The sequence below is a fragment of the Ahaetulla prasina genome, chromosome 1 (genome assembly GCF_028640845.1).
Source record: "Ahaetulla prasina isolate Xishuangbanna chromosome 1, ASM2864084v1, whole genome shotgun sequence".
Classification (NCBI taxonomy): Eukaryota; Metazoa; Chordata; class Lepidosauria; order Squamata; family Colubridae; genus Ahaetulla; species Ahaetulla prasina.
The window spans coordinates 222,978,465-223,006,320 of NC_080539.1; the positions used below are offsets into that span (position 1 = coordinate 222,978,465).

A 27,856-nucleotide genomic window follows, 5' to 3' on the forward strand; every position below is an offset into this window, starting at 1 on the left:
TTACTTAAAAGAAGCAATTTTTCACAGATCAACTGTAATCAGATCAAACAGTGGAACTTAACGGAAAGCCGCAGAGTTTAGCACGTTTCCTTGAAAACCAACATTAGGGGGAAATGTATATAGGAGGATTTCTTTTTTTTCCAGAAATCCATAAAGCTTCCATTTCTTCACTCTGCCAAAAATGTATGGTAGAGTTTCTTCCCAATCACTATCATTATTTCCGATACCAATTTAGTTTTTCTGTTGCTGAAAAAGGCCTGGCGAGAACTTGAAGTATCAATTCCATAGTGCCTCTAGTGGTCAACAAAAATGAAACCACTACACATGATATAAGTTGTGTAAAAATGGAGAAGTTCTCTCCTGCCACTAGGAAGGAGGAAGTCATGTGAAACCCTGTTCAAAGGGGCATGACCTAATTGTCAGGGTTCCAAGTAACGTCCCCAACAAAAGAAAACTCCGAAGCTTGAGTTTCCTCAACATTCCATTTTGTTAACGATGTCCTATTGGCACATCTTGGAAAACCCGAATCTGAAAGCCTCTAGATTCCCCCCCCCAAAGGAAAGTTCAAGTCCCTGCCCAAAACCCACAAGTCCATCACATGGTCCAATGAAAGCACCATCCCATTTGGAGATGCCTCTCAGTTCCAGCCGTCCAAATGCAGGGCAAGGTGTCCTTGACTTTTTGAGAAAGGAATATTATTATGACTATATATCACCCATGCGCCATACAATCCCCCCTCCCAGTTTCCCTACAGTAGTAAATGTGGCAGGCCTGAAGATCCAACAAAAAAGTTGTCTTCCAGGCCTGACATTAATGTGTACTATCTATAGCTCTCTGTTCTGAGAGCTTGAGAGAAGGTGGAATGTGTACACCATTCTGATAGACTGGTTATTTCCTGTTATTTTCCAGGCTTGAATCTCAAATGACAGCTGACATTCAAACCATCTTACAGCTGTTGCAGAGACAGTCAACCCTCATCCCACCTGCTTATAGCATGGTGATGGCAAGCGCAGATTACCAGAAACCAGGTGTCCGGCTCCTGCGACGCCTTCATCCCATCGCATCAATTAAAACAGATCGAAGCTTCAGTCCTTCACAGGTAAGGCATTTCCAAAGGGGCAGGTTTTACATAATTTAAAGCTTTATCCTCTCGTGGGAAACAAGATGTTCTTCCTAGAGATCCGTATGAGAAAAGCAGCACAAGTGGATTAGACCAGAGATCTCTAGAATTGAGATGCTATAGGACAGGAGTGTCAAACTCAAGGCCCACAGGACGGATCCAGGCCACAGGGTGCATAGATCTGGCCTGTGGGCCCATCCTGGAAACAGCGAAGGACCAGCCCGCAATGTCTCTGCCAGCAAAAATGGAGCTTGGGAGGGCCGCATGGCCATGATGGCCTCCTGCAACCCTCTGCCAGTAAAAACAGGGCTTGGGGAGGCTGCATGTTGCTCACCCATGCTGTTTTCAGCTGTGACAGCTTAGCTGGCTTGGGAATTCTGGGAGTTGAAGTCCACCAGGCTTAAAGTTGCTAAGGTTGGAGTCCCCTGTTCCAGATGAAGCACCTTTATTAAGCTCGGCTTCTGATTTCAGCACTGCTGATTTTTAAATAAATTTTCCAGTAGTGTAAACGCATCAAAAAACCAAAACCCCACAAATGTTCTGCACTGCTTTTTAACGGCAATAAACGCCAAGGAGGCCTCTTTATGTTGTGTCTTCTCAGGGTCCCAAATTCTTGGATCTTGACAAATTGAAAGAGAAATCCAAAGAATCCCTCTCAAGTGGAGAACAACGCCTGGCCTCGGAAGATAACCTGGCTTCCGTTTTGGAACAGGAGCACGACCTCTCTGTAGAGCCAACCCCATCGCTCCGTAAGACCTACCTCCACCCAAATAGGCATCCATCCTTGCCCGATTCTCCCCTAAGCACGACAGGAATGTTGGGTCTCCATAGGCATGTCTCTGATCCTGGTCTTCCTGGGAAATGACCCTTTTGCATTCTTACATCACCTAAAATGTAAGTGCTTTTAATGTCTGGGGGTTTTCTCTTTTTTTTTCTTTCTTCCTTTATTTTTTTTTTCTATCAAAATCTCAATACTTGACTCAGGGGCTACAAGGATATATCATTATATGCAAAAGTACTGTATATATTTTCCTATCTTTGAAGCTTGTAAGGAAAGTTGATCAGTAACAATGTAAATATATAAATATATAGATATATACATATATAAACAAACAAACGGTATGTTGCAAATATAAAACTGCCAGCATTCTCGAGGCACCTTCTATTTTTTAATTTTTTTAAAAAGCACCTGCATGCTTGGAAATGATAATGGTTCTGTTGCATGGAGGTTCCTGTTTACTGTTTTCAATTAAAAACTATTTTATTGCGGACATGCCTTCAAAAAAAAGATGATAATGACCCAAAAACAAAAATGACTTGCTTTTCTTGAACTACTTTACCTTCAAACAATTTTCTCTTCTAGTTTTATCTTTTTTGGAAAAGACTACACAATTACCCTTCTAGTATTGAGCATTTTGGAGTCAAAGCAACCTCCTTTAGCTTTGAACATAAGGAAAACATAGATTTTTCTACAGAAACTTTGTAGTTTGGACATTCATGTAAAAACCCAATTAGCAAAACACAAATACATTTTGGAAAAAGGAAAAAAGAAACCTGTAACTCGGTTGCATAATGGAAAGCAAACATTTGTGACTTCAGTTTACAACAGTTGAATCATTTAATGTTCTAATTTATTTTTCTTTATTGAAATTTCATCGTTGCTCTAAGTTGCCACACTCAAAGGCAGCTAGCTGTCAAGACCCTCAAATACAAACAATGCAATAAACATAATTTCTACATAAACTAGAAAATGTTGTCTTTTTTCAGTTGAACAGATGCATTTTTTTTCAAAAAAAAATCTGAATGGTCTTTTTCATTGTAATCCTTTGATATCTCTCTTTTTACCCTCTAGCCCCCAATATGCCTCAACACAGAGCTGCAAGCTTGAGTGCATTTCCAATCCTTTCACATAACATTTCTGGTGTCTAAAATTCTTCCAATAGGTAACATTAAATTGAAGGGGTTGATCAATTTTCTATGGTTGCCAGGTCTATCAACTACAAATCGTGCATGCGCAGCAATCTGAGTCATTGCAGAAATAAGAAAATCCAGATATATCTCCCATATTTTACCTAGAGTTCTGAGGGGAGAATTGTTAATGAATATTAGCCAGTCAGCTTTCTGCCCATTTTGTAACGAAGGGTCCAGCAAGACAGAGTATGTAGACATTGATGGTAGGAAAAACAGATTTCTGTTAAGCATATATTTCCTTCTTCCTAGAGAGGTCTAGTATCAGAATCTAAATTTGTAATTGGAAGATTTGTATCCAAAGCAGGTTTTTTTTTCCTAAATTAATCCAGAAACATTGCAGCTCTTGAGAGAAGTGGGGCTTTCAAGCTGCGTTGCTTGAGAATCAAGCAATGGAGTTAGTGGGGGAGGGGAGAGAAACTGTAAACATTTATATTTGGGTATATGTTTAGACGATAGATGATGGATGGATAGATGGATGGATGGATGGATGGATGGATGGATGGATGGATGGATGGATATACTGTAGATTAGATAGACGATAGAGAGAGATGATAGATTATATTAGAGAAAGATGAGAGAGAGAGAGAGAGACAGACAGACAGACAGACAGACAGACAGACAGAGTATAGAGTTCCCCTTCTACATACAAAACAACATCCCTAATTCTGAGTGTTTGTATGGCTGTGGCTGTTCGTAGGAATAAGAGGGGAAAAATTGAAATAACTGAATAGCAGAGTGATTAGTGAAGCAAAAATAAAAAGTTTTAAACTGAAACATTTGACTTTTATTTTCTTCAGCTGCTCTGATGTCATTTTTTTAAAAAAATTCTCCTTTCAAACTTTTTGAATTCTTCCATGTCTAAAGACAACCTTTTGCTCAACTTGGGAGAGTTGAAAAGATTCACTGTGTGATGGAAATGTCACCATAAAGTGATGACATTCTCCACACTGTTCTTCTGCGATTACTTAGACACATATCAGTGTGCCACATCATCTGATGATCAGGCCTGAGATTTATGAAAGACTGCAACAGAAAACTAACACCATAGTTCACAGAGTTGCTCTCAATTTCACAGATGGATGATGCTTTTATAATCACAAAAAAAATTGCCCGTCAAAAGTGGTTGTACACGTTCCCCAGGAGCAAAACCCCAAATCACTTTAGGTTTTCAAAGAAGCCTGATGAGTAGGTCTTTTGTTTTCACAGTTTAAACGTACGTAGATTTGAAAATTGTGCTCTGAAATGTTTAAATCTAAACAAAAAAACGTATCACTTCACTTGCATCACCATAAGAATCTGCCTGTCTCTTTCGAACAGCATCAGCAACAGGTAAGGCTATCATCTGTACGACTCACTAGAGCAGGGGTGTCAAACTTGATTCATTGAGGGACTCATCAGGGTTGCGTGTGGACAGCTCAATGTCACTTTTGTCGGGGTGGGGTGGGGGGGAGCTGCCTGGAGGCCCAAGCACTCTGCCAGCAAAAACGGGCTCCCGAGCTCCATTTTCAGCCGCAACGGCCTCCTGCAACCCTCTGCCAATGAAAATAGTATTCAGGAGGCCTGCCTCTGTTTTTTGCTGACAGAAGCACTGTAGGTCAGTTTCCAGGCCAGCCCCATGGGCCAGATCTAAGCACCCTGCAGGCCGAATCCGGCCCCTGGACCTTGTGTTTGATAACCCGCACTAAAGTATCAAGACGCTATCAAATGGTATGACCATGTAGAAATGGGGACAATTGATACCCTGTCCCATTGTTTCCTCTACAATCTTCTTCTGTGCCCCTTAACAATATCAAATCCCCATTGCTTTCATGAGTGATTCTGCCCCAGGTCTCTTATCTCATGCGTACTGCTACCACATCTATTTCTTCTAGGCTTCTTCCTCTTCATTCATGATTTGTTGCCGGTTTAATGCAGAACCACCGGTGAGTATCTAAGAAAATTCTGATCTAGGACTTTCTGGTATCATCAAAGCTTTTTTAGCCCTGTTACCTATTTGGTAGGAGGAACACAAGAAGCAATCTCATATTGAGTCAAGGGTGTGACTTGCTTTGCTCAAATGGGAACATAGAAAGCCTTCGAAAGATCTTAAAGATGTTTTAGTTCTCTAAAACGCAACAAAAGATTTCCAGGAAATTGTGACTTTCTGTGATCTAAATCAGTTTTTTAAATATGTGGCGCTTAACCATATCAACTCTATTTAATGTAATTTTTAATTGAAGTGAAAAGCAGGCACCTTGCTCCCTCTCCTAATATATCACCTCAAAGGCCATATATAATAATCAAGTGATTGATAGCAGTTTCATCTCCAACCTCCAACTTGTATTGAACCCCACAGCCTTCCATTTTTCTCTGGTTTTTCATGGTTTGTTTAGACAAAAAAAAATAATTATAATAGTTTTCCAGTTGAACAAAATCCTCCCCTTTTGTTCCTTTTCTCTCTTTGGCTAGCCTATAGAAGCAGCCCCAATTATTATTCTAAACCAAAGTAATGAACTTGATAACAACCTATAGTTGACATTTGCCACAGTGGTGGCAATCCAAATTTTTCTACTACCGGTTCTGTGGGTGTGGCTTGATGGGCGTGGCAGGGAAAGAATCCTGCAAAATCCCCATTCCCTCCCACTCCAGGGGGAAGGATACTGCAAAATCTTCATTCCCACCCCATTCTGGAGCCAGCCAGAGGTGGTATTTGCTGGTTCTCCAAATTACTCAAAATTTCCGCTACTGGTTCTCCAGAACCTGTCAGAACCTGCTGGATTTCACCCCTGGTTTGCCATTATATCATCAGAGCTGCTTGGAATTTTTCAGGAGACAGAAAATGGTGTAAGTAACCAGCAAACCAGCCACAGCCTTCATATTCTTTCAGTACCATTTGTTACAAATTAGGAGTGACGGTCTTTCAGAGGTTTCCTAATAAAGATATGTATGATAGATTGAAACTGGCTGGGATGAATAACAGAGTTGGAAGGGACCTGGGAGGTCTTCTAGTCCAACCCCTCTGCTCAAGCATTTCAGAGAACTATACCATTTCAAGAGAAATGGTTAGCCAATCTCTTCTTAAAAACCTCGTGTTGGAGCACCCACAACTTCTGGAGGCAAGTTGTTCCACTGATTAATTATTCTGTCAGGAAATTTCTTAGTTCTAGGTTGCTTCTCTCCTTGATTAGTTTCCATCCATTGCTTCTTGTTCTGTCTTCAGGGGCTTTAGAGAACAGTCAACGCCATCTTCCTTGTGGCAGCCCCCGAGATATTGGAATATTGTTATCATGTCACCCCTTGGATGACTTTTCATTAAACGAGACATATCCAATTCTTGCAACCTTATTAAAGCAGGATGTTGCTTTGTCCAACAAAGTATTTCATTGCTAACATCATGAGTCTCACTAAGAACTTAGAAGCGTTTTAACTAGAAAAGTAAGCTGAACTTACTTTCATAATGATCTAGTGGTAGAATGACAAGAGAGTGAACTAGTTTTTTTCCCCCTCTAAATGTGCCATTGTGTAAAAGTTGTCTAAAAGAAGTTGCTTGGGGAAACATAATTAATTGAAGCTATTCAGACCTTGCAGTATCGGATCAATTTACTTTACCTGATACTATTGAGTCATAATGAAATCTAGATCATTGTTGCCAAGCGAATGGATGCATCCTCTTAACAATGGGATTCTTTATGAATTAAACCCTCCCCAATTTGAATTACAGTACCTTATCATGGAGTATTGGAACCCTTGTTTTATGAGGCCCTCTAATTTATACTTCTTCAAAGCTGTGCTTGCAACTCAAAATTATTCGGCAGCTTTTAACAGGGCCTCTACAGAAATTGCTGCAGGCTTCCCTCATCTTTTTAAGAGTTGATATTAAACCTCCTTCTCTGTCTGGTGAACAGAACTTAAGACTTTGCTTCAAATGGCAATGAACATTGTGGATAGACTTTGTCAAGAATTACCATACCTCTGAAAGAAGACAAATCTTCAAACATGGAAAAAAGTGGGAGGCAAGACTCCCTAAAGGTTTTCAGCTACAGCAGCCCCAACACTAAGAGACCAATTCTTGTCTTACCAGAAACTTCCACTTTAGGTACCCTGCAGTTTGGATCAAGTTACCCAGATCCTGATTTGGGAATTAGGATACCTTTTGGGAAAAACACACTCCAAATACAAGGTCACGAGATTGCACAATGGGTGTTGCCATGATGTCTCAGATAGCTGTTAAGTCTTGGCAGGAGAGCAAATCGGCTGCTTGGAGTGTTTAAACCAAACTAGATTGCTGGGAGCAGTTTTTCTGCTTTGCTTTGTCCTGGTAATTGTCAATCCAGTAGGTCCTTAGTCTGTTATTTGACCATCCATTTACTTTGGTGTGTTGTCTCAGCTTGTGAGTTCTGCTGCACCCTGTGATTGAAGTAACAGATCCTAAAACAAACATGAGTGATTCCCTCCTGTCAATTTATTTATCCATCAGCTTGTCTCACTACAATATTTAGTTGAGTAATTAGCCTTAATAGCCTGGCAACATTAAGCAAACATCCTAAGTCTACTGCCATCAGCAATGTTATGCTTTAAATATATTCTTTAAAATGCAACAGGGTACCTTCCAAACATTGTTTTATTAGAAACATCCAACCTGTGTGGCCTAGGATAAAGAATGCTTGAAGTTGTTGCAGTTCAAAAGCATTGAGATTATCAGTTTAATGAACAAGGTTTTAAAAAATATGTGGTTATATAAGAGTTGGTTATAGACAAGATACGTCATAAGAGGTACATTAGGAATCCAGGAAAAATTGTGAAACTCAATTGTGATCAGTTCCAGAAAGCATCTCTACTGTGAGGGATGGTGGGAGCTACAAGCTACAACAGTATCTGAAGGTTGCATATGCAGGTACAGTTTATCCTGCAATATCAAGAATGGCCATTTAGAATATATTTGTAAAAAATATCCTCACTTTAAATATTCCCACAATACTTTTTTTTTTTTAAATGGAGTTGTAAAGTTTTGACCTTTAAGTGGCCCATAACAGCAAAGGAGACTGACAAGAGTTCATATTACCCTAAAGGAAAAAGTTTTAATTCTGGCTGATATGTTGCGTGAACCTCATCATTATAGTGCACAGGTGGGTCCCAATTTAAATCTAAGCATTTTAACTTATACACCAAACCTTGAGTCTCTGAAACAGTGTGGCAGGTGATACAGAGGCACCACGGGCACAAGAGGAGGCAGAACTGGCAAATACAATCCTCCAGTGGCAAAACAGCAGGAATCTGGGTTTGCCATCAGAAGCCCTCCAAAAGTGCAGGGAAGTGATGGGATTCATGTAATCACACTATCTCATGCCGAGAATGTCACACCCTCCCCAATTTACCCATTTTTAGCTTCCCCCCCCTTTCCCCCCATAAATCCTCACTTTCAATCTTACACTATGTTGGATGATTTGCAGTGTTGACTATTTAATCCCTACAATTGCCTCAGGAACTATAAATACTGTTAGGTATATCGGATGGCCCCTGCTAAACCACCTTGCTTTTCACTGGGGGTAGACCTATTGTTAAAAGTTGCTTCAGTCATCAAGGCAGCATTACATTTAACAGAAGAAACGTGAACATTTGTAACTAAGAATTATGAGAAAGGTGGCCCATTTTCCTTCTGCATATGTTAAAATTCTACACCCGTGATTGGAAAGTGCAGGCTTCAAGAGCACTGGCACAGCAGGGGTCTCTCTCACCCTTATCGAATCTATTGCACGCATCCACACCCACATCTCACCTTATAGGCTGGAATATTAAGTGCTGTAAAACCTGTAAAATTACTGTAGCACTCACGAATATAAGCTCATATGTACTTATTTTAGGAATGAAAAAAAAATACAAAGCAAGCTCTAACTTTATTTTCAAACAATTGCCTGGAATGGCACTGAAAATAGAACGAGAACATTTTTACAGTTAGAACAGCATCCATTTTAAAAGGTACAAAATCTCTATAGAAGATTGCAAATAATCTACAGCTATTACTTGACAATGGTGAACACAAAATTTCCACGTGAATAGTGTCAATGATTTCAAAACTTTGATTTGATACCACCACTGTTACAGAAATTCAAAGATAACGCAAAAGCCATTTTAAAGGAGATAAATATAATGGCATAATTATAGAGGGAGGTGCAGGATGACACAAATAACTGAAATGTTTTACAGATGCATTGTTGGCTCCAGGCTAAAAGCTATCCTTCTTAGCAAGAATACATCTTACTATAATATTCAACAAAATGACTTTACATTTTAGTTGTGAGACCAAACTCTGATGTGATGCAAATATATCCTTCTCTTACCAAGTGCTCAGATCATACAGCTGCATCATGCTATTAGATATACCAAGAAATGGCAACACGGGGGACTCTTGTAACAAATGCACCCACTCGCTCGGTTAATCGTGAAGCGCTACCCAGATTTAATTCTATTTCCTTTGGCAGCAGAATATATCCAACAGCTCACTATAAGCTGTCGATTCATCCACTATGTATAATGAGATGTCTACGTAGAAAGAAAATGTTTAAATTTGCAAAACATGGCAATAACCAAGCCAGTAAACCAAGACCATTATCTACAAATGCTGGCTAACCTTGACATTTCCTTGCAATGTACAAATTATAAATGGATAGAAAATAGGAGCCGCTGTATTTAAAAACCATATAAAGGAATGCTTTGCCACAGGCCCTGTTTATCTAATACCACTTGCAGAGAGTTGGAGGAGAGCAAGAGATCTGCTGATGCTATTCAACTGGCATGTAATTATTACAATATGAGAAGCTGCTTCATTTTAACAGCTTCCCACCACATCTACGATTCTATTTTCAGGCAGTAACCACAGTGCAGTAAAGCAGAGGAAGCATCAACACAGGCATTTGTTTCTTAGATTCTTTACCTGCTCTTGGAATTCTAGGCGATAATAATGAGCCTGTTACAAATGCCCCCCTTCGTTTACCTTCTACGCTTCATCGGGATCTATGCTTCATTAGGAAAATGTCAACTCCATAAAGTCACCTGTATTCTTTTGAAGATTATGTCAAGAGCAGCGGTCCCCAACCTTTCTGGGACCAGTTTCGTGGAAGTCATTTTTTTCCACGGACCTGAGGAGGGAGAGGAGAGGAGGGGAGGGGATGGTTTTGCACCCAACCTAGATCTCATGCATGCGCAAATAAAGCTTCTCTCACTCACCCGCTTGCACGGACCGGTTCTTAACCGACCACGGACCAGTATGCCTGAGGGTTGGGGACCCCTGGTCAAGAGGATAAACCACTCGGAAGAGTATGTTTTATTACCATAGAGTATAATCTTTACTATGAACACATTCTTCTAGTTTGCATTCAAATTATTTATCAAACTTCAGAAGAAATATACAAATGTTTATACATACTTTTTGACAGCCACCAATTCATGGCTTCCTGGTTTCTTAGGCATTTACAATTTCACAAGATGCAGCCTGCCCTGTTTGTAATCATTACATGAAAGGTGATTGTTTCCTTTTATCCATCCTAAGACCGTAACCCCAAATAGAAAAAAAAAGACTATCATCCACATGTAAAAGAATGACACCTCTAACAATTACTGTACAACCTGTATACTTATTTATTTCAAACTACACATTAAAGGTCAAAAATGGTACATTAGCAGGCAGAAATATGGAAAATCAATGACAGCCTTGCTTTCACAGCAATTCTACGTAGGTGAAGTTAAGCACGGGACTTTTCATCCACAGCCGGCACTCAGATAGCCATGGTGCACTGCAAGAACTGAAAAACAAAAACAAATTTAATAGAGTTGGTGAGGGATCCTTAGCGTCCTAACCCCCACGCTCCTACTATATGATCCAAAATGTATCTATCAAATAATTACGAACTAAAAGAAATTCTAAAGCTTGAGCTAAATGTTTCAGAGAAAAAATAATTTTGTATATAGGCAAGCTTTACTCATGACTATTTTGATTATATGTTTCAATTTAAATTGCCATTGTCTAGAGTCCAGGGTTGTATTTTCTTTCTTTTCTGCTGGCTCTTTTCTGTAGGTTCTTCTTTGTTTTCAGCTGCCTCAGACTCCTTCCTGGTTCTTCTCCTTGATCGTGGATTTGCTTGCCAAACCTGGAGAAACCACTCCCCTTCCCATCACCCTTCTATGGTTTCCTTTCTACTTCTTCCTTTTGAAACCTATGTGCCAACTTGCAGGTGATTCTACAGAGTTTTGAACTGTTTTTCCTTTCTCTAAAAGTGCCTACCAGCTGGGAAGCTGACAGATCACTACGGAGGAAAAAAAACTTTGATCTTGACAGTCACACATAACATTTTCTGTTTCAGGGCACTTTATCTTTCTACATAAGCCAAAGTCAGACTGAGAAAACAGAGTGGTTTCCATGAGATGGAAGTAGTTATAGGTTCAAAGTCTGTTGATTTTATCAAAAAGAACAAAAGAGACACTCTAGGTCCAAAGCATTAGGCCTTTCATGACCGGTTACAGCAAAAAGGAATCCCACCCAAGAAAAGAGAAAAGGAGAGGCTGGCTACAAGGCATGATAGCGAGTTTAAGTTTTGTAAACCTTTTAGTTTTACAGTAGTGTGACCACAGTGATCAGAGCAGTTGTGGGATTCAAATTTTTTTACTACCGGTTCTGTGGGCGTGGCTTGGTGGGCATGGCATGGCAGGGGAAGGATACTGTAAAATCTCCATTCCCTCCTGATCAGCTGGGACTTAGGAGGTGGGGCCAGTCAGAGGTGGTATCTACCGGTTCTCCAAACTACTCAGAATTTCCACTACTGGTTTTCCAGAACTGGTCAGAATCTGCTGAATACCACCTCTGGATCAGAGCTTCCTCTATGTTCTATTAATGGAAATCTGATTAAACAGCACACAAAACAATATAGTACAATATCTATATTGTACATGTGTTTAATAAAGACAGCAAGAGTTAGCTGAAACTATGTAAAGCCTAGGATAACTAGCTTGCTTAAGGGTACGAGGCTAATGCTTCCCCTAAGAACAGACACACTGATTCCCACCACTGGAGTCTGCTCTTCATGACACAGATTAGTGAAAGTGAATCATGCCCTGATTTAACAGATCTCTGCAGACATGCCTACAAATCTGTTGCTAAGGGTTTTAAGGTCCATCAGTCCATGGATAGGCAGATGGTATATAAATGTAGATAATCCAATTAACATTCCTACTCTTCCCAGAATCAATTGTCCAAAACAAATAAAATCAGCTTGAGCAAGGCATATAATTTTCCAAGAGGCACAAAGAATTGCTGGGTAACAGCAAATTCTTTGCAAACTACTATTGCATTGTCTGAGTAAATGAAGAAAAAAGGCCATTAATGATGGGATAGCAGATATGTGTGAATCTTCTGTCAACAGGGAAAATTTGATTGATTTCTCAAAGACAGGACGGTCATCAGACAATTTCTGGAACACATTAGGAGGAATGGAAGAAATGAGACAGCTAGTTTGCCACCTCTGAAAAGCTTCCTCCCAGAGAGTGGCCTGCCAACTAGAAGAATGATGGCAAAGCAAACAAACTGTGTTTATGCCTAATCAAGGGCTAGGTTTGTACCCACAAGACTGGCATTCATCAAATGGGGCCCTTAGGTTTAGAAAACCAAACTACCAACTGCAAGTTAAGGAGATTAATAAGTAAAGGGAAAAAATAAGCAACTATGATAAAAGGAAAAAAACAGTCAAGGAGGAATAATTTAATACTGTAGTGGTTGAAAACCAATGGAAAAATGAGATGGGAGTCACACCATGTTCTGTGGTACAAACGGGGAGGAACAGACCAAAAAAACCTGTAAGCTCTGGAAGGTACCAAATGAAATCCTGCACAAGCAAATAAATATTGAATATGAAAAATCAAAAGCCCAGTGAAGAATTAAAGGAACTGCAATCTGTTTCAGATCTTAAAAGGACTATCTTGAGATGTAATTTCCTAAAATACTCTTGAGTATAATGGGTGTGGGATTATAAAAGGAAATGTAAGAAACACAATTCTAGTTAAAAACATTTTTTATTGCCAACTAACAGTTTTATTACTTACATCATCATACAGAAGATTCACAATGCCCTGTTGCATGCTGTCTCTTCTTCTGAAGAAATCTAAAAAAATTTTTTTTTTACAAATTTATATTATAAAAATCCTGAACCTGTCTAGATATACACACAAAATATTTATGTGGTATATTTTAAAATAGTAAAACACAACCATAATACATAATGTAATTTCTCTTTAAATTTAACACTATTCCATTATCCATTTATTTCTACAGTCATCAGATAATAGCACATTCTATAAAATCACAGGCAATACAATGGAATTACACCAGATTCCAAATGATGCTTGCCATTCTATGTAAAATCTTTTGCCATATTCACTGCACTGTAAGGCTAAAGTAATCTAAAGAATAATGTTTGCCATCTTGTCAATGGTACAAGTCAAAGCATTGGGACTTTGAAATGAGGCTTGATTTTTAAGCTGACAACTGTTTGAGGGTACTCCCACTTTCAATATGAAAAAGGCTTGGGAATTACACATAATAGCTAAAGATTTGCTGCAAGAAGGAAAAAAAAAAGAAGAAATTTTCAAAGCTTCTTCTAGGCAAATATGTTCTACTTATGCAAACTGGTCTATATCCAAGCAGTGAATGCTTGTTTTGTAAAATCAGAATATATTATACAAATCCAGCACTTACCTGTTAAAGCACGAAGCTTCACACAGCAAGCCACATAGTCATCAAAAGAAATTCTGCCATTCTTGCTGTAACGTTTTACAATAGCAATTAATGTCTGTGGGCTTAGTCTGTATCCTAGATAAGTAGTTAGAAAGAAAAACACACTTTTAGGACAGAAAGCTTAGGATAATTTTTCCAATATTTGGGTATTTATAAATCACTTACAGTAGTCCTAACCAATCTGAGATAGCAGAAGTTCAACAGAATTACAATGAATAAAATAGAGCAAGTTAAGATAATTTGTTAAGACTACCCCTTAAGAAGAGTACTATACTGCTCTACTGTGCAATTACAAAAGACTGACTTTCCCAGATGTAGGAAAAGGGATACAATACATACATTGCTAACCTAAATTAAATAACCACCGTTAGATTTGAATGCAGAAAACTCTGGCTTACCTGTGAAACTTAGATTTCTAAATCAGCAAAGTTTTACTTACCCATAGCTACAATAACTTGAGTCAGCACATGAAATTCCACAGTTCCACTTCGGTCTTGATCAACCAACATGAAATTGTGTTTCCAAGCACTGAGAGCTGTCCAAAGTTCTTTAAATTCATTATATCCCATTTTTCCAGTATTCTGTCTCTAGCGATATGTGTTAAGAAGCATACCAGTTTGTGGACAGGTAATTAAAAGAATAAAAAAGATAAATGTTTTACTTGTATGGGTTCTGTTACTGTTCTGCACACTGTGCTCCAATTTTGCTCATGTTTTAAACAGATAAGTCTTAAAGATCATTTAGCAAAAAAAAAAATCTTACTTTGCTCTTTTAGAAAACAATACCATATCAATCTAAACCTTTTAACACTGGTATTTAAGCAATTTTCAAATTAAGCTTAACTTTGGTGACAATAGCAATACTTCTAATTTTCTTAAACAATATTATGGAAGTAGTTTGTCAGTGCCTTCCCTTAGGATGTATTTTTCAATTCCAGAATCTCATTTACAGAGCTAGGATTTTGTTAGTCATGCATTTAAGTACTAACCATTCTTGAGAGCATTAAAGGATAGCTTAATGTTGCCATCTGCTGGGCATATACAAATGTTATACTACAGTATAAAAATTATTTGGGGCTCCTACTTGCACTTCAATTGAGGACATATAGAAGTCCTTTCTTTAAAAGAGGAATTGTAACAAAAACAACACCCTGGGAATCTATCTATTATTTATGAGCTGGAAGCAATCTGAATTGGAACAGAGCTTTCCTATATATTTATTTTAAAATCAATGTGAGGTAGCTGATTTCACATTTCACAAATGCAGAAATGTATTTTCTTACGTAACTTCTAAGTTACAGAGTCCCTGAAAATCAGGACAACTTATAGCTTTCAATGTGAACCTAAGCCCTTTTTGCAGCCTACTGCACACGCCAAAATTGTGCCACTGAAGTTTAATTGGAAAAATGACTGAATGTATGATAAAAGGAAAAAAGAAAAAAGCAAGCAAGCCCCCTGTGTATTTCATGCATCCATCTGGTAAAAGCCATAATCCCACAAAATTAGAAGGGGTCTTAATTTCCAGCCTGACCTCTCTGCGAGTATCACTGCATCATTAATGTGTAAAAACAATAAGACATTTTCCTATTTTGTTTAGTTCTTTTGACAACTGATAACTGTTTCATAATTGCAGTGTAACATGACATTCCTTCTAAGCTGTTTTCTGCGTTGTTGTCACTGAGCTGTAAATGAAAGACTAAGTGTAGTCTAAAATGGGACAACTACAAATCAATCTTCAATGGGACCAGTTAGGAATATATACAACCAGAAAACCTAGTTGCATATATTTTAATAATTAAATGAACCAATTAAATATTCTTGTTTAGAGTCCTTAGTAAAATCAGACTGATCCTGCCATTTTTGTTCCTTTATGTACAGAATTACAGTCTCCATCAGGTGATCTGCATCTCAGGCAACAAACAAAAATGTATCCTAAATTATTTAACCCAAAAGTATAGTTTTAAATTTTATGACACACTGCCCAACTTAAAACAACTCAAGACTGGCATCAGACATACTTTGTCACCTGTAAATCTTGGTTAATTTCTAAAGCTGGCAATCGTGGTTCCAGCTAAGCAGGATGAAGGCAAAGAAGAGACTGTGGAAGGAAGCCTGATGCTCGTTCGTCGTTTGATATACTGTAAAAGTTTGCAAAAATTATTTCACCTGCTCTGTGATTCAAACTTTCTTAATACATACTCTCACCTACATTACATATTGATGTTTTTCAAGAGACACTGATTATGGAACTGGAGAAATAAGCTCCATTAAATCCAGTGGAACTTACTTTAAAAAAAGACACCCAGAAACAGAAAATTCAGCTACATATTTTTAAAAGGATACATCTAACATCGATATCATAATTCTGCAGGTCTCCAAGCTGAATGCTGAAATTGCAAACAAAGTATTAATTCTGAAGTGCCACACCATTTCAGTTGTAATCATTAGTGCTCAAAACAGGAACAGAAAATCTCATTTAAAGGATTACCATTCAAAGCTACTGAATGTAGCAATCAACTTGTTGAGAACAGAGCACCAACTGAAATCTGACGTCCCAGCTGGATTTAAGGCTCTGTTCAATTTTCCTAGGTGGAATGGTAGTTAAGAGGTGATAGGTGACATTTGAAAGCCAAGTCAAAAATACTACTACAAGGAGAGCAAATGGTCAGTTACCCTTCATGTATTACACAAAGAGATTAAAATTTACTAGAAGTATTAACAGAGAGGTGAGGTATTCTGTTGCTCAAGAAATAACACATGAAATGTCTGAATATGGCTTCTCTTTCCTCTCCGTAGGCATCCCTCCTTCATCACATCGCACATAATCATCAGCCTAGTTTCTCTCTCTTCCCTGTTCCTTCCTCTCACCCTATCTCTATCATGCTTTGCTTTGCTTTTCATTTGCTCTTTCTGCTTAAAGGAGTAAAAAAGGGATATGTGTTTCCATGTATATGGTATATATGATAGCATTTTTGGTATAGGCAACTGGAAGATTAATTTTATATTAGTTTAACAATCTTGTAATGTAATTATAGGAAAATGAATGTAAAGAAAACCTTTAATATTAATTGAATTAACCATGATTAAGTACTGCTGTCAAAGTCACTGGAACTTGGGTAGCTTAAAAAATATTGCTTTTGTTCTGGACCTTCCTTTTTTTAAGAATGTAACTCCTGACAGAGATAAACATTAACTTATACAGGCTGTTCTCGACTTACAACAGCTCATTTAGTGACCCTTCAAAGTTACAACGGCATTGAAAAAAGTTACTAATGACCATGTTTCACACTTACGACCATGTTTCACACTGTTGCCACAAACCCATGGTCACATGATCAAAATTCAGACGCTTGGCAACTGATTCATATTTATGACGGCTGCAATGTCCTGTAGTCACGTGATGTCCTTTTGCGACCTTCTGATAAGCAGGAAGCCAGATTCACTTAACAACCATGTTACTTAACAACTGCAGTGATTTTCACTTAAGAACACTTAAGAACAGGGCCTCTGTGGCTCAGGCTGGTAAGACAGTCTGTTATTAACAGCAGCTGCTTGCAATTACTGCAGGTTCTAGTCCCACCAGGCCCAAGGTTGACTCAGCCTTCCATCCTTTATAAGGTAGGTAAAATGAGGACCCAGATTGTTGGGGGCAATAAGTTGACTTTGTATATAGTATACAAATGGATGAAGACTATTGCTTGACATAGTGTAAGCCGCCCTGAGTCTTCGGAGAAGGGCGTGATATAAATGCAAATAAAAAAAAAACTGTAGCAAGAAAGATCGTAAAATGGGGCAAAACTCACTTAACAACTGACTTGCTTAGCAACAGAAATTTTGGGCTCCAGTGTGGTCGCAAGTCAAGGACTATCTATATAGATGCCTGTGCATGTATAAAAGTATCATATGACCTAATTAAGAGGCCATTTTCAAAACTAATTTCAATTACTGCTGGTAATCTTAGATTAGCAAAGGAACAAAACCAGTACTTTTTTTTTGCTTGCTTGTTTTCCTTTTGATGGGAGAGTTCAACTTGAATTCACTATCATCTTTCTTTTACTACATGCAGTCAATTCAATTCAAACCTTTATTGTCAATGCACATGTGTACAACGAGATTGGATGAGCCTCCCTTAGGGCAGCCCTTCAAACACAAAATACATCTCAATAGCTCATAAGTGAAAGAAAAATGCTAACCCAATAGATCATACTAACAGACACACAATCCTATATATATATATATATATGTGCATAACATTACATTCAGTAAACTAATGATCTAAGAGACAATATGTAAAAAAAAAATTAGGAATGAGCAACTTGCAGGTTACATAGAGAACTTAGATTAATTTTTATACCTTTGAAAGGATCCTCCACCTGCATTTGTAAATAAACATACTAATTTATTTTCAACAGAGTTAAAAATATGTGTGCACCTTCTCTCTTTAATGCACTTCAAAACTAGGGGAAAATTATTCAACAGTTGGATCCTGCTTGACTTGGAGACATCATTGGGTTGTCACTGGCAAAACGTCTGAAGGTAAAAACTATCAACACCCCCAAATGTGATCTCTGGATGCAAAAACTGAGTTCTCCCATTACAGATGAAAAAAGAATCAGGGTATATTGAGGGTATATTATTATAAAACATTAAGGGTATATTATTATAAAACAGCCCAGAATAATAAATTCAATAACAAACTTACGAGAATATGTTCCACTGATTCCAGACTGTGTTAGACATCTCTGGAGTTCCTCTGCATCCACTTCACCATTCTGTAAAATGAATGCATACAAATTTGAGATTCAAAGGATTAGCAAAACTGGTAATTAAAAATCAAGTATTCATGCATTCTATACAGTTAACATACTGTTCTACTTAAATTCGAATAGTTTACTTCACAAATATACCTCAGCTATTTATTTGCTATACTAGTTATTTTACATAAGTAAATTACAATGAACATGTATTCACAATCACAAAATAAACTGTAACTTCCTCACTTGTGACATCTTACAATAGGACAGACCATAAAAACTAGTTTTCACAAATGCTGAATTTAAAAAAACTGTTTCATGTGCAAGCTTTGCAAATTATGAGACAAACCATTTAAAATAAACAAAAAACTTCTCTCCCTATTTCTTCATTCCAGGCACATCCTACAGAGTTTCTCAGGTTAGTTCAAATCCAGTTCTACACAAAAATATACAAGACCAACAAATTCATAAGTTTAAAGTTATCCATATCCAATTTTAAAATACAAACATAAAGCTCATCCAGACAAAATAATCTATATAATGAAAGTATTTAAATTAATTTGTCAAGCTACCTCGATATCCATGTCAATTTGCTATCTGCTTGAGCAACTGCAAATTCTCACATGGGAGAATATTCATTTAAAAAGACATGAAATGCAGCCTTTCAGCTACCGTACCATTGCATTATGATGCATTACCTTGCTAAAATGACAAAAAAAGCTTATCTTAAAATATATTAAAACAACCTAAAAGCAACCTAAATATATCTTATTAACCTCCAAGTTAATTGTACAGCAATGATTAAAAAAAAACTTTGTGAGCTTTGCCAATGAAAGCATAAGGAATGGTGGATATTGAAAATCCTGTTGCTTGATTTGGCCTTAAGCAAAATTCCTTAATCTAACATGGGAATCATGTACAGACTTCTCAGAGGTTTCTCAGAAGTGTTTTTCCAAACTGAATGGGCATATCTTTTTCCCGGCTAGATTAAAAAAAATAGGATCATGCTGATAAAAAGTTCTCCATAGGAAAAAAAATTACTCATATTGAACAAAAATTCGGTATGTATAGCTTTTCTACTAGACCTATGTAATTGAGGGGATTGTTCAAAACACGAACATATTTTTGTATTTACCACCAAAGCAAAAGGATTTTCACTGAATAAGTTCACAGGGCACAAGGAAAAGATTAAATGAATCTTGATTTAGACATTTCTGAGTCTTCTTGTCACTTCATAATGCAAGAACACTCAGAAACTGTTTCACTGCCTTTCTTTACCCTCCCCTCCAAAAACAATGCCCATGTTACTGCAAGTTTCTACCTGATCAGTTCTTTTGAGTGTCAAAGGCCCACGCTTCCATCACCCCACTGGTCTTGCTATATGGCAGATGACATTGTGCTTATTTGACTGGTACTTCAGGAGTGAATGTTTATTCCTCCTATAAAAAACTAAATTTACTAAAATATTACAGTTGAGAATTAAGAAAAATATGGAAGTCAGCAATGACGATCCTACTTATGAAAAACTAAAAACACAGAAAAACTCCCTGTTCCAGATAGCTACTTTAAAGCAGTGGTTTTCAAACTATGTTCTGGAAAATTCCCGATTTCCTTCGAAACTGATCATGTAGTCTTCAATATAATCAGTCACATTATTCCACACACATCCCAAAAAATATAGGTTACTGTACTATCTATGCTCTTAAACTTCTCCTCTAGAACTGTAGAAGAAGTTGCAATAGAATGCTGGGATTATTCTAGGCTATGTTCTGTTCAATTGTCAGTATTTTACATCTGAGGATGTTAGGCTACATTAAACAGATCTTGCAATTGTGCTCAGAATGCCAGCCCATTTATTCAAAATCATACAGGTTGATCCTGAGAACATGTTATTCCAGAACACACTGCACAATCCTTTCCTGCGCAGTTGAATTCTACAGCCAATATATAGCATGTTCTTTAAAAATGTCAGCAAAGAAAAGCTTCTCTCAAGATACAGAGCTTGAAAACCCTGCTGTAAAGCAATGAAAAAAAATGAAAAAGCAATGGTATTTCATGTTTTCCTCACTTGCAAAAATGGATCACCTAATACAGGTAGTCCTCAACGTACAATCATTCATTTAGTGACCATTCAAAGATAAAATGGCTCTGGAAAGACTTATGATCATTTTTCATAGTTACAACCTTTGCAGCATCCCCATGATCATGTGATCAAAATTCAGATGCTTGGCAACTGGTTCATACTTATGATGGTTGCAGTGTCCCAGGGTCATGTAACCGCCTTTTGCAACCTTCTGACAAGCAAAGCTAATGGGGAAGCAAGATTCACTTAACAACCGTGTTACCAATTTAACAATTGCACGGATTCATTTAACAACTATGGCAAGGTTTGTAAAATGGGGCAAAACTCACTCAATGTTTCACTTAACAGAAATTTTGGGCTCATTTGTGGTTGTAAGTCGAGGATTACCTGTAGATTTTAGTTGCAGTCAATACTATTTCATTTGAGATGAAATAGTACTAAATATACGGTAATTAAGAGCTCTGTGCACTACGTAAACTGTTTTGTATCTATTTTTAGATATCTATTTTTACAACTATTATTATACTACCTAGTATATGCCTATAGTAACTTATTTTGGGTTGTAGAAGGAACATTTATTTTTTAAAACATTTATACCCTATTCCTTATAATTCCAAGAAATTACACTGCTTGGAAAATTATCTTTTCCACCCAAAATCCTATTCTTCTTGGGGCTTTAATAGTTCACACTATCAACTCCATTTTGGCTATTCTTTGCTAAGTCTGTCTTAACATTTCAAATGAAAGTCAAGAGATTGAATTTTGAACCGTGCCCAAAAGAATTAGTGGAATTTAGAGAAATGTTCAGAATAAGAACATTTAAAAAACTACTGCATTCCATTTACAACTACAACAAAGAAATCTGCTTTATGAAGTAGTTGGTCACCTTGCTACACAAAATTTGTGGTTTAGTCCCTGCCTGTAGAGAAAAGAAGCAATTAATTGACCCACACTTGTACTGGATACTATTTCAAGCAGTTGCTGCTCTAACGAAACAAATGTTTTTCTGAAATGCCTTTCCTGTTATTCCTGTCCTGTAACAGAAGACAGTCTACAGGGGAAGCAAACACTGTGCCATACTTTTAACAGTTAAGACTCATTTCTTCTTCCATGGAAATGTTAGTAAAGACAGCATTTTACAATTGAAATTAGGCGTTTCTCTGAGAATGAATATCCAATATGGCCACTCTTTTTATCTTTAGGCAACTCATCAACAGAATCTATTTTTAGGTTAGAGAATGAGTTAGAGTATATTCTGGCATCTATTTCCTTTCACAATTTAATCACAAGTAAGAGAAAATACTAGCTTCCAAAAGCGTCATACTCTTGTTGAACGGTATGTATTTTCCAGCTTTCCACAATTTATATATTTACTTTGCCAGCGTAAGCTTAGAATCACATTCACATAAGCTTAGCGACTTAAATAACTGTCACCATTCTGGCAATAAAATAACTTTTCCACCATAAGCTCCCTGACTATCAAGAGAGCAAACAGAATTTAGCACTGGCTGAAATGAATGCTTACTGTTCTTGTCAATAAGCAAATAAAACGGATCAAAGAATACCCTACAAACAAAAATCTATTTTTAATAGACATTATCATTAAATCCCTTCAAATTAGCTCAGTATCAAAAACTCTCTGTTTTTAGGTGGGTAATAAAACACTCAGGGTCAAAGGATAGTATTGAAGAAGGCACTTCTTACACTGTCCCTGCCTCAGGTCACATATAATTTCTTTCTCATCAACTTCTCCAATGGAATATAGCATCAAATGGGTTGTGCCAGAGATATGAATGCTTTTACTGCTAGAAATACCATATTACTATTACTATTATTGTGGAGGCGCTGATTTGTTAAGCAAATGCCTTACTACTACTTTAAGGCATTCTTTGTAAAGAGTATAAAAATTAAAATGCAAGCAGAAGAATAAATGTAAAGAAAAGCTACTCACCTGAAACTGGAGTTCTTCATGAATATTGCTTTTGCAGTTCCACACCCTTGAGAGAATGCAAATTGGCATCACAACTCCCAAAACGCTCTAGAGACCAATGACCTGTGGGGCCATGCATATGCCCTTTGGTGAATCTTTACTATAACCTTTTAACCAGTCCTTTCGCCCAGATTATATAGATATGGCCTCTGTATTTCTCAATACCTAGTCACATATTATATACAGACCTCTTCCAAACTGAAACTGGATGGACATTCGCTTAAACACTGATTCACTAAGTTTTTATTATATAAACCTTGATGTACTATAGCTATTCTAAGTTGCCAGATAGCCCTACAAATAAAATTGTCATAGTCCAATTAATGAGGTCAAAAATCAAATTTACAATAGCTCTTCCATTCTTCTTACACAAAAAGTAGAAAGTTTAATTATTTAAAATGTTATCATAGGAAGGTAGCTTTATATTGCTTGCCTATATCTACATTTAAAAGCTGATTATGGATTCCATGCAAATGAACAGATTAGTTGAAGGTGAATTTCTCCATTCTTCCTCTCAGTCCAGCTGGATATTATGTTGGTCACAAATGGGGAAAAAACCTATTTCATTTCCTTTTCTTCTATTGAGTTGTTTAATACCTATAAAACTTCAGAAACAAGCCTAAAAAGCTAGCAATCAACACAGTAACTGTAGATGAAAAGCTATCATGCACTCTATGGCCAGTCATATTAAAAATTACAGACAAGCAATTTTATAGGGTCATTTATAAGGGTATAATACCAATAATACTGTCAATATATCCATTGCCAAACAAAACCCTGAGGATATGGGATATTTCTAACACTGATAAGCAGAAAAAAAGTGACTGTCTTTCAAAACTTTAGGAGAATTACTTAAACTGACCTACCTGTCCAGCAGTAGCACTGAAGAATGCCCACAAGGGATCAACAGCAGCACCAGCATAGGCACCAGAATAAACAGAATATCCAGTAGATCCATCATGGGCTACAGCAGTTTGTACCCCTCTAGGGACCGGTTGTCCCATTGCCATTTGCATTGGCATCTGACCATGGTAAGCACCATACTTTTAACAAAAAGAAGAGATATATTTTACTATGTTCATCAGCTTAGCACAAGGCATGTATGCACACACATCCCAACTTTGGGAAAACATCTTCTCAAATGTACCATAAAAATGTCAGTTTTTAAATATTCAAAATACAGTGAAACATGCTTGAAAGCTATGTTTCATTACTATGTAACTAATATATTGGTTACATAATAATGAAATAAAGCTTTCACAATACAGTTAATCCTCACTTAATGACAGCCCTGTTTATCAACCATTCTAAATTACAACACTGAAAAAGTAACTTTATGATCAGTCCTGGTATTTACAATCATTGTGAAATTTCTGCAGTCACGTGATTGAGATTTGAACATTTCACAACCAGCAGATGTTTACAACTGTTGCAGTGTCCTGTAGTCACATGATCACCTTTGTGTATTTCACAGCCAACTTACAACAAGCAAAGTCAATGGGGGAAGCCGGATTCATTTAACAGCTGCCTTACTTAGCAATGGAAATTTTGAGCTCAATTGTGGTCGTAAATCAAGGGCTACCCATATTTGCCAATAGATAAAACCAAAGTCTCTTTATTCCATATCTTTTAAATATTAGAGAAGGTGTTAAGCTATTGAAAATGCTTATACTTGTCTTGATGAAAGGGAGAGTAAATATTTCTATTTTTTTCTTTATATTCAGTGCATTCGGAAAGTATTCCCTTCAGTTTTGTTAATTATGTTATGCTACAGCCTGATTCTTTAGTTGTTGAAATTTATTTTTTTCCACATTAATCTACACTCAGTACCCCATGACAAAGTGAAAAGTGAATTTTAGAAATCTCTGTAAATTTATCAGAAAGAACTGAAATATCATATTGGCATAAGTATTCAGACTGTTTGCAACAACACTTGAAATTTAGATCCAGTGCCTCACAGTTCTCTTGATCGTTGTAGAACGTGTTTCTACACCTTGATTAAATTGATTGGATATCATTTGGAAAGACACATACACATCTCTCTATAGAAGGCCTCACAGCTGACAAAGGCATACTGTAGCAAAGCAAAAACCATGAGGTCGAAGGAACTGCCTGCAAAGCTCAGAGACACGATTATTGCAAGGCACAGATCTGCACAGATGTACAATAAAATTTCTGCTGCACTGAAGGTTCCTAAGAGCACAGTGGCCTCCATAATTCTCAAGTGGAAGAGGTTTGGCACAACCAGGACACTTCCAAGAGCAGGTTGCCCTGTCAAACTGAGCAATTGGGGGAGAAGGGCTTTCGTAAAAGAGGTGACCAAGAACCCGATGGTCACTCTGACTGAGCTCCAGAGATCCTGTGTGAAGATGTGACAGAGTTCCAGAAGGACAACCATCATTGCAGCCCTCCACCAATCTGGGCTTTATGGCAGAATGGCTAGAGGGAAGCCTCTTCTCAGTGTAAAACACATGAAAGCCCCCTTTGAGTTTGCAAAAAAAAAAAAAACAACAACCCCTAAGGACTCTCAGATTGAGGAACAAGATTCTCTGGTCTGGTCTGATTGAACTATTTGGCCCCAATTCTAAATTTTATGTCTGGAGGAAACCTGGCACCACTCATCACCTGCCCAATATCATCCCAAGAGTGAAGTGTGGTGGTGGCAGCATCGTGCCATGGGGTGCTTTTCAGCAGCAGGGACTGGGAGACTGGTCAGGGTTGAGGAAAAGCTGAATAGAGCAAAGTACAGGGATACCTCAATGAAAACCTTCTTCAGGGCTCAGGACCTCAGACTGGGCTTACTTTCCAATATGGCAACGATCCTAAGCACACAGCCAAGATAACACAGAAGTGGCTTAGGGACAATTCTGTGAATGTAGTGGAGTGGTCCAGCCAGAGCCCTGACTTGAACCCTAGTGAACATATCTGGAGGGACCTGAAAATGGTTGTCCACTGATGGTCACCATTCAACCTGACTGAGCTTGCAAGGATTTGCAAGGAAGAATGGCAGAAAATCCCCCAATCCAGTTGTGCAAAGTTTGTCACATCATATCCAAAAAGACTTGAGGCTATAATTGCTGCCAAAGGTGCTTCAATAAAGTACTGAGTGAAAGGTCTGAATACTAATCCCAATTTATATTTCAGTTTTTTTCTTTTTAATACAGTTATTATTTCTAAAATTCTGTTTTCACTTTGTCATTATGGGATAGCAAGTATAGATTAATGAGAAAAAATGAATTTCAACAACTGTAGAATCAGGCTGCAGCATTAACAAAATTGACAAAACTGAAAGGGGTCTGAATACTTTCTGAATGCTCTGTATTGTTCCCCTTTTGCCATCGTCTTTTTTCTTCTTTTTGCATTTTCTTTTTTGTTTATATTTTGTATGTATTATAAAAAAATCTTAAACATTAAAACTCTTAAATGATCAGCAACAATTTTTCTTCCCATTTCAATGTAGGCTAAAACCTGAACTTCGCAGGAGTTCCCTGTTTCAGAAAACAAGTCTTAATGTATTTTAATATATTAAGAATAATATATGTTAAAATATGTTATATATATATATAAATAAAGCTGTGCTAATCCTGTTCCTTCATTTAACATTAGATCAAGACTCAGAGGATCTTGGGTCATTTTTCTCAATGCCATTGTAATTTTTAACAGTCACTAAACAAACTGTTGTAAGTTGAGGACCACCTGTATTTTAGGATTTATGATTTATCACTGTTGTAAGTATACTGAAACTTATGCTTTGCAGACAAATTCCTTGTAAGCCCACACTTGGCCAATAAAGAATATTCTAATACAGACAGAAGTGTTTTTTAAAAGGTTATTTCCTAGGATAAAAATGAAGAGGCGCTCATACAGGTACTCAACTTATGACCACGATGGAACCCAAAATTTATGATGCTAAGCGAGAAATTTGTTCAGTGAGTTTTGCCCCATGTTACGACTTTTCTTGCCACACTTGTTAAGTGAATCCGACTTCCCCGTCGACTTTGCTCGTCAGAAGGTCGCAAAAGGCGATCTCATGCGGCCCCGGAGCGCTGCAACCGTCATAAATGTGAGCCAGTCATCAAGCCTCCGAATGCAAGTCACGTGACCGTGGGAGGGGGGTTGTGCCACAACAGTCAAATAAGTGTGAAAAACTGGTCATAAGTCACTTTTTTCCAATGCCGTCGTAACTTTGAATGGTCACTAAATGAACTGTTGTTAAGTCAAGGTACTACCCAGAGAACCCCTTTACTTGTTTGGCTCCATTACCTTTACACCGTAATAGTAGAAGATGCACGTTTGAACGTTCCTCATCGTTATGTTTGGTCACTCAGAAAAACCGTTATAAAGTCGAGGACCACCTGTGCAGCCTCTGTACTACGGTAGTTGCAATTTACTCCCAACCTAGCCACCTTCTCCAACCCTACTGGGTAGAAATGATAAGTTCATCCCCTTTGTAGGCCGCCATAACATCTCCCAGTCAAAGACAAGGAGTTGGGGGGGAGGGGAGAAAAGAGGCACTGGTCGGGTTTGTGGGTAGAAGGAAGAAGAAGAGAAGACATTTTATAGAACCTGAAGGCTGAGGCGAGGGAACCCAACCGAGGAGACCCACCAACAAAAGGCGAGAAAGCGAAAATGTCTTTGAAAACCAAGACGGGCAACAAGCCGTCCAAACTAAGTACGGAAAGAAACAGCAGCAGCAGCAGCTCGGCGGGCTCCGCGCCTTCCCGTTTTCCTTACTCACCGCTCCGAACGCCGGATACGTCATGCCGAATTTGCGAGAGACAAACCGTTAAAACGGTTACAGCCGACTTCGAAGCTCGGCGGGATTCTAAATCCGCCACAGACGCGTCTAAGTTTCCCCCAAAGGCCGCAGTCGCCGCCTTCTCTTTCCTGAAGTCGCTCTACGAAGAGGCGGGACTTCCTTTCCTCCACTCGCCCTCTTGTATCGCCTTCCTCTATTGGATAAGGCGATCGCCCACTTCCGCTCGGGACCGCTTCGCCAAGATGACGAAGAGGGGAGAGCGGAAGAGGTATAGGGTGGAGAGGAGGAGTTAAGGAGTTAAGTCCCGCCTACTCCGGAAATGAACGATGAGGAAAAAGAGGAAGGCGCGGTTGTAGTTTCGGAAGAGAACGGAAGTCAGCGTGGCTGTATTCTCCTTAAAAGGCAGCGAAGCCGTGTGTAT

The 27,856-nt window shown here is 38.0% G+C and overlaps 2 protein-coding genes across 2 annotated transcripts in view; one reads left to right on the top strand and one right to left on the bottom strand.

Moving 5' to 3' along the window:
* The window catches only part of KCNH7 (potassium voltage-gated channel subfamily H member 7), a 408,359-nt gene extending 404,788 nt beyond the window's left edge, over positions 1-3,571 (top strand). Inside the window, exons 15-16 of the mRNA XM_058191645.1 lie at positions 910-1,099; positions 1,722-3,571. Coding sequence (XP_058047628.1) covers positions 910-1,099; positions 1,722-1,985 — 454 coding nt within the window. The 3' untranslated portion in view covers positions 1,986-3,571. The remainder of the gene's footprint in view (positions 1-909; positions 1,100-1,721) is intronic.
* A 5,374-nt stretch (positions 3,572-8,945) lies between these two features.
* GCA (grancalcin) lies at positions 8,946-27,602 on the bottom strand. The gene is made up of 8 exons (XM_058191653.1): positions 27,415-27,602; positions 23,543-23,719; positions 18,552-18,621; positions 16,193-16,236; positions 14,290-14,437; positions 13,812-13,925; positions 13,160-13,218; positions 8,946-10,869 (listed from the first exon to the last, which is right to left on the bottom strand). The coding sequence occupies exons 1-8, from the start codon at positions 27,436-27,438 to the stop codon at positions 10,843-10,845; spliced, it is 663 nt and encodes a 220-aa protein (XP_058047636.1). The 5' UTR covers positions 27,439-27,602; the 3' UTR covers positions 8,946-10,842.
* Positions 27,603-27,856: the final 254 nt, after the last annotated feature.

Excerpts from the sequence above, each read along its gene's own strand:
- GCA (XM_058191653.1), bottom strand. The coding sequence starts at position 27,438 with ATGACGTATCCGGCGTTCGGAGCG. Across the intron at positions 16,237-18,551 it reads AATCAGTGGAACATATTCTC|CATTCAGCTTGGAGACCTGC; the intron begins GTAAGTTTGTTA and ends TTGCAATTTCAG. Across the intron at positions 10,870-13,159 it reads TGAATCTTCTGTATGATGAT|TTCTTGCAGTGCACCATGGC; the intron begins GTAAGTAATAAA and ends TTTGTTTTTCAG.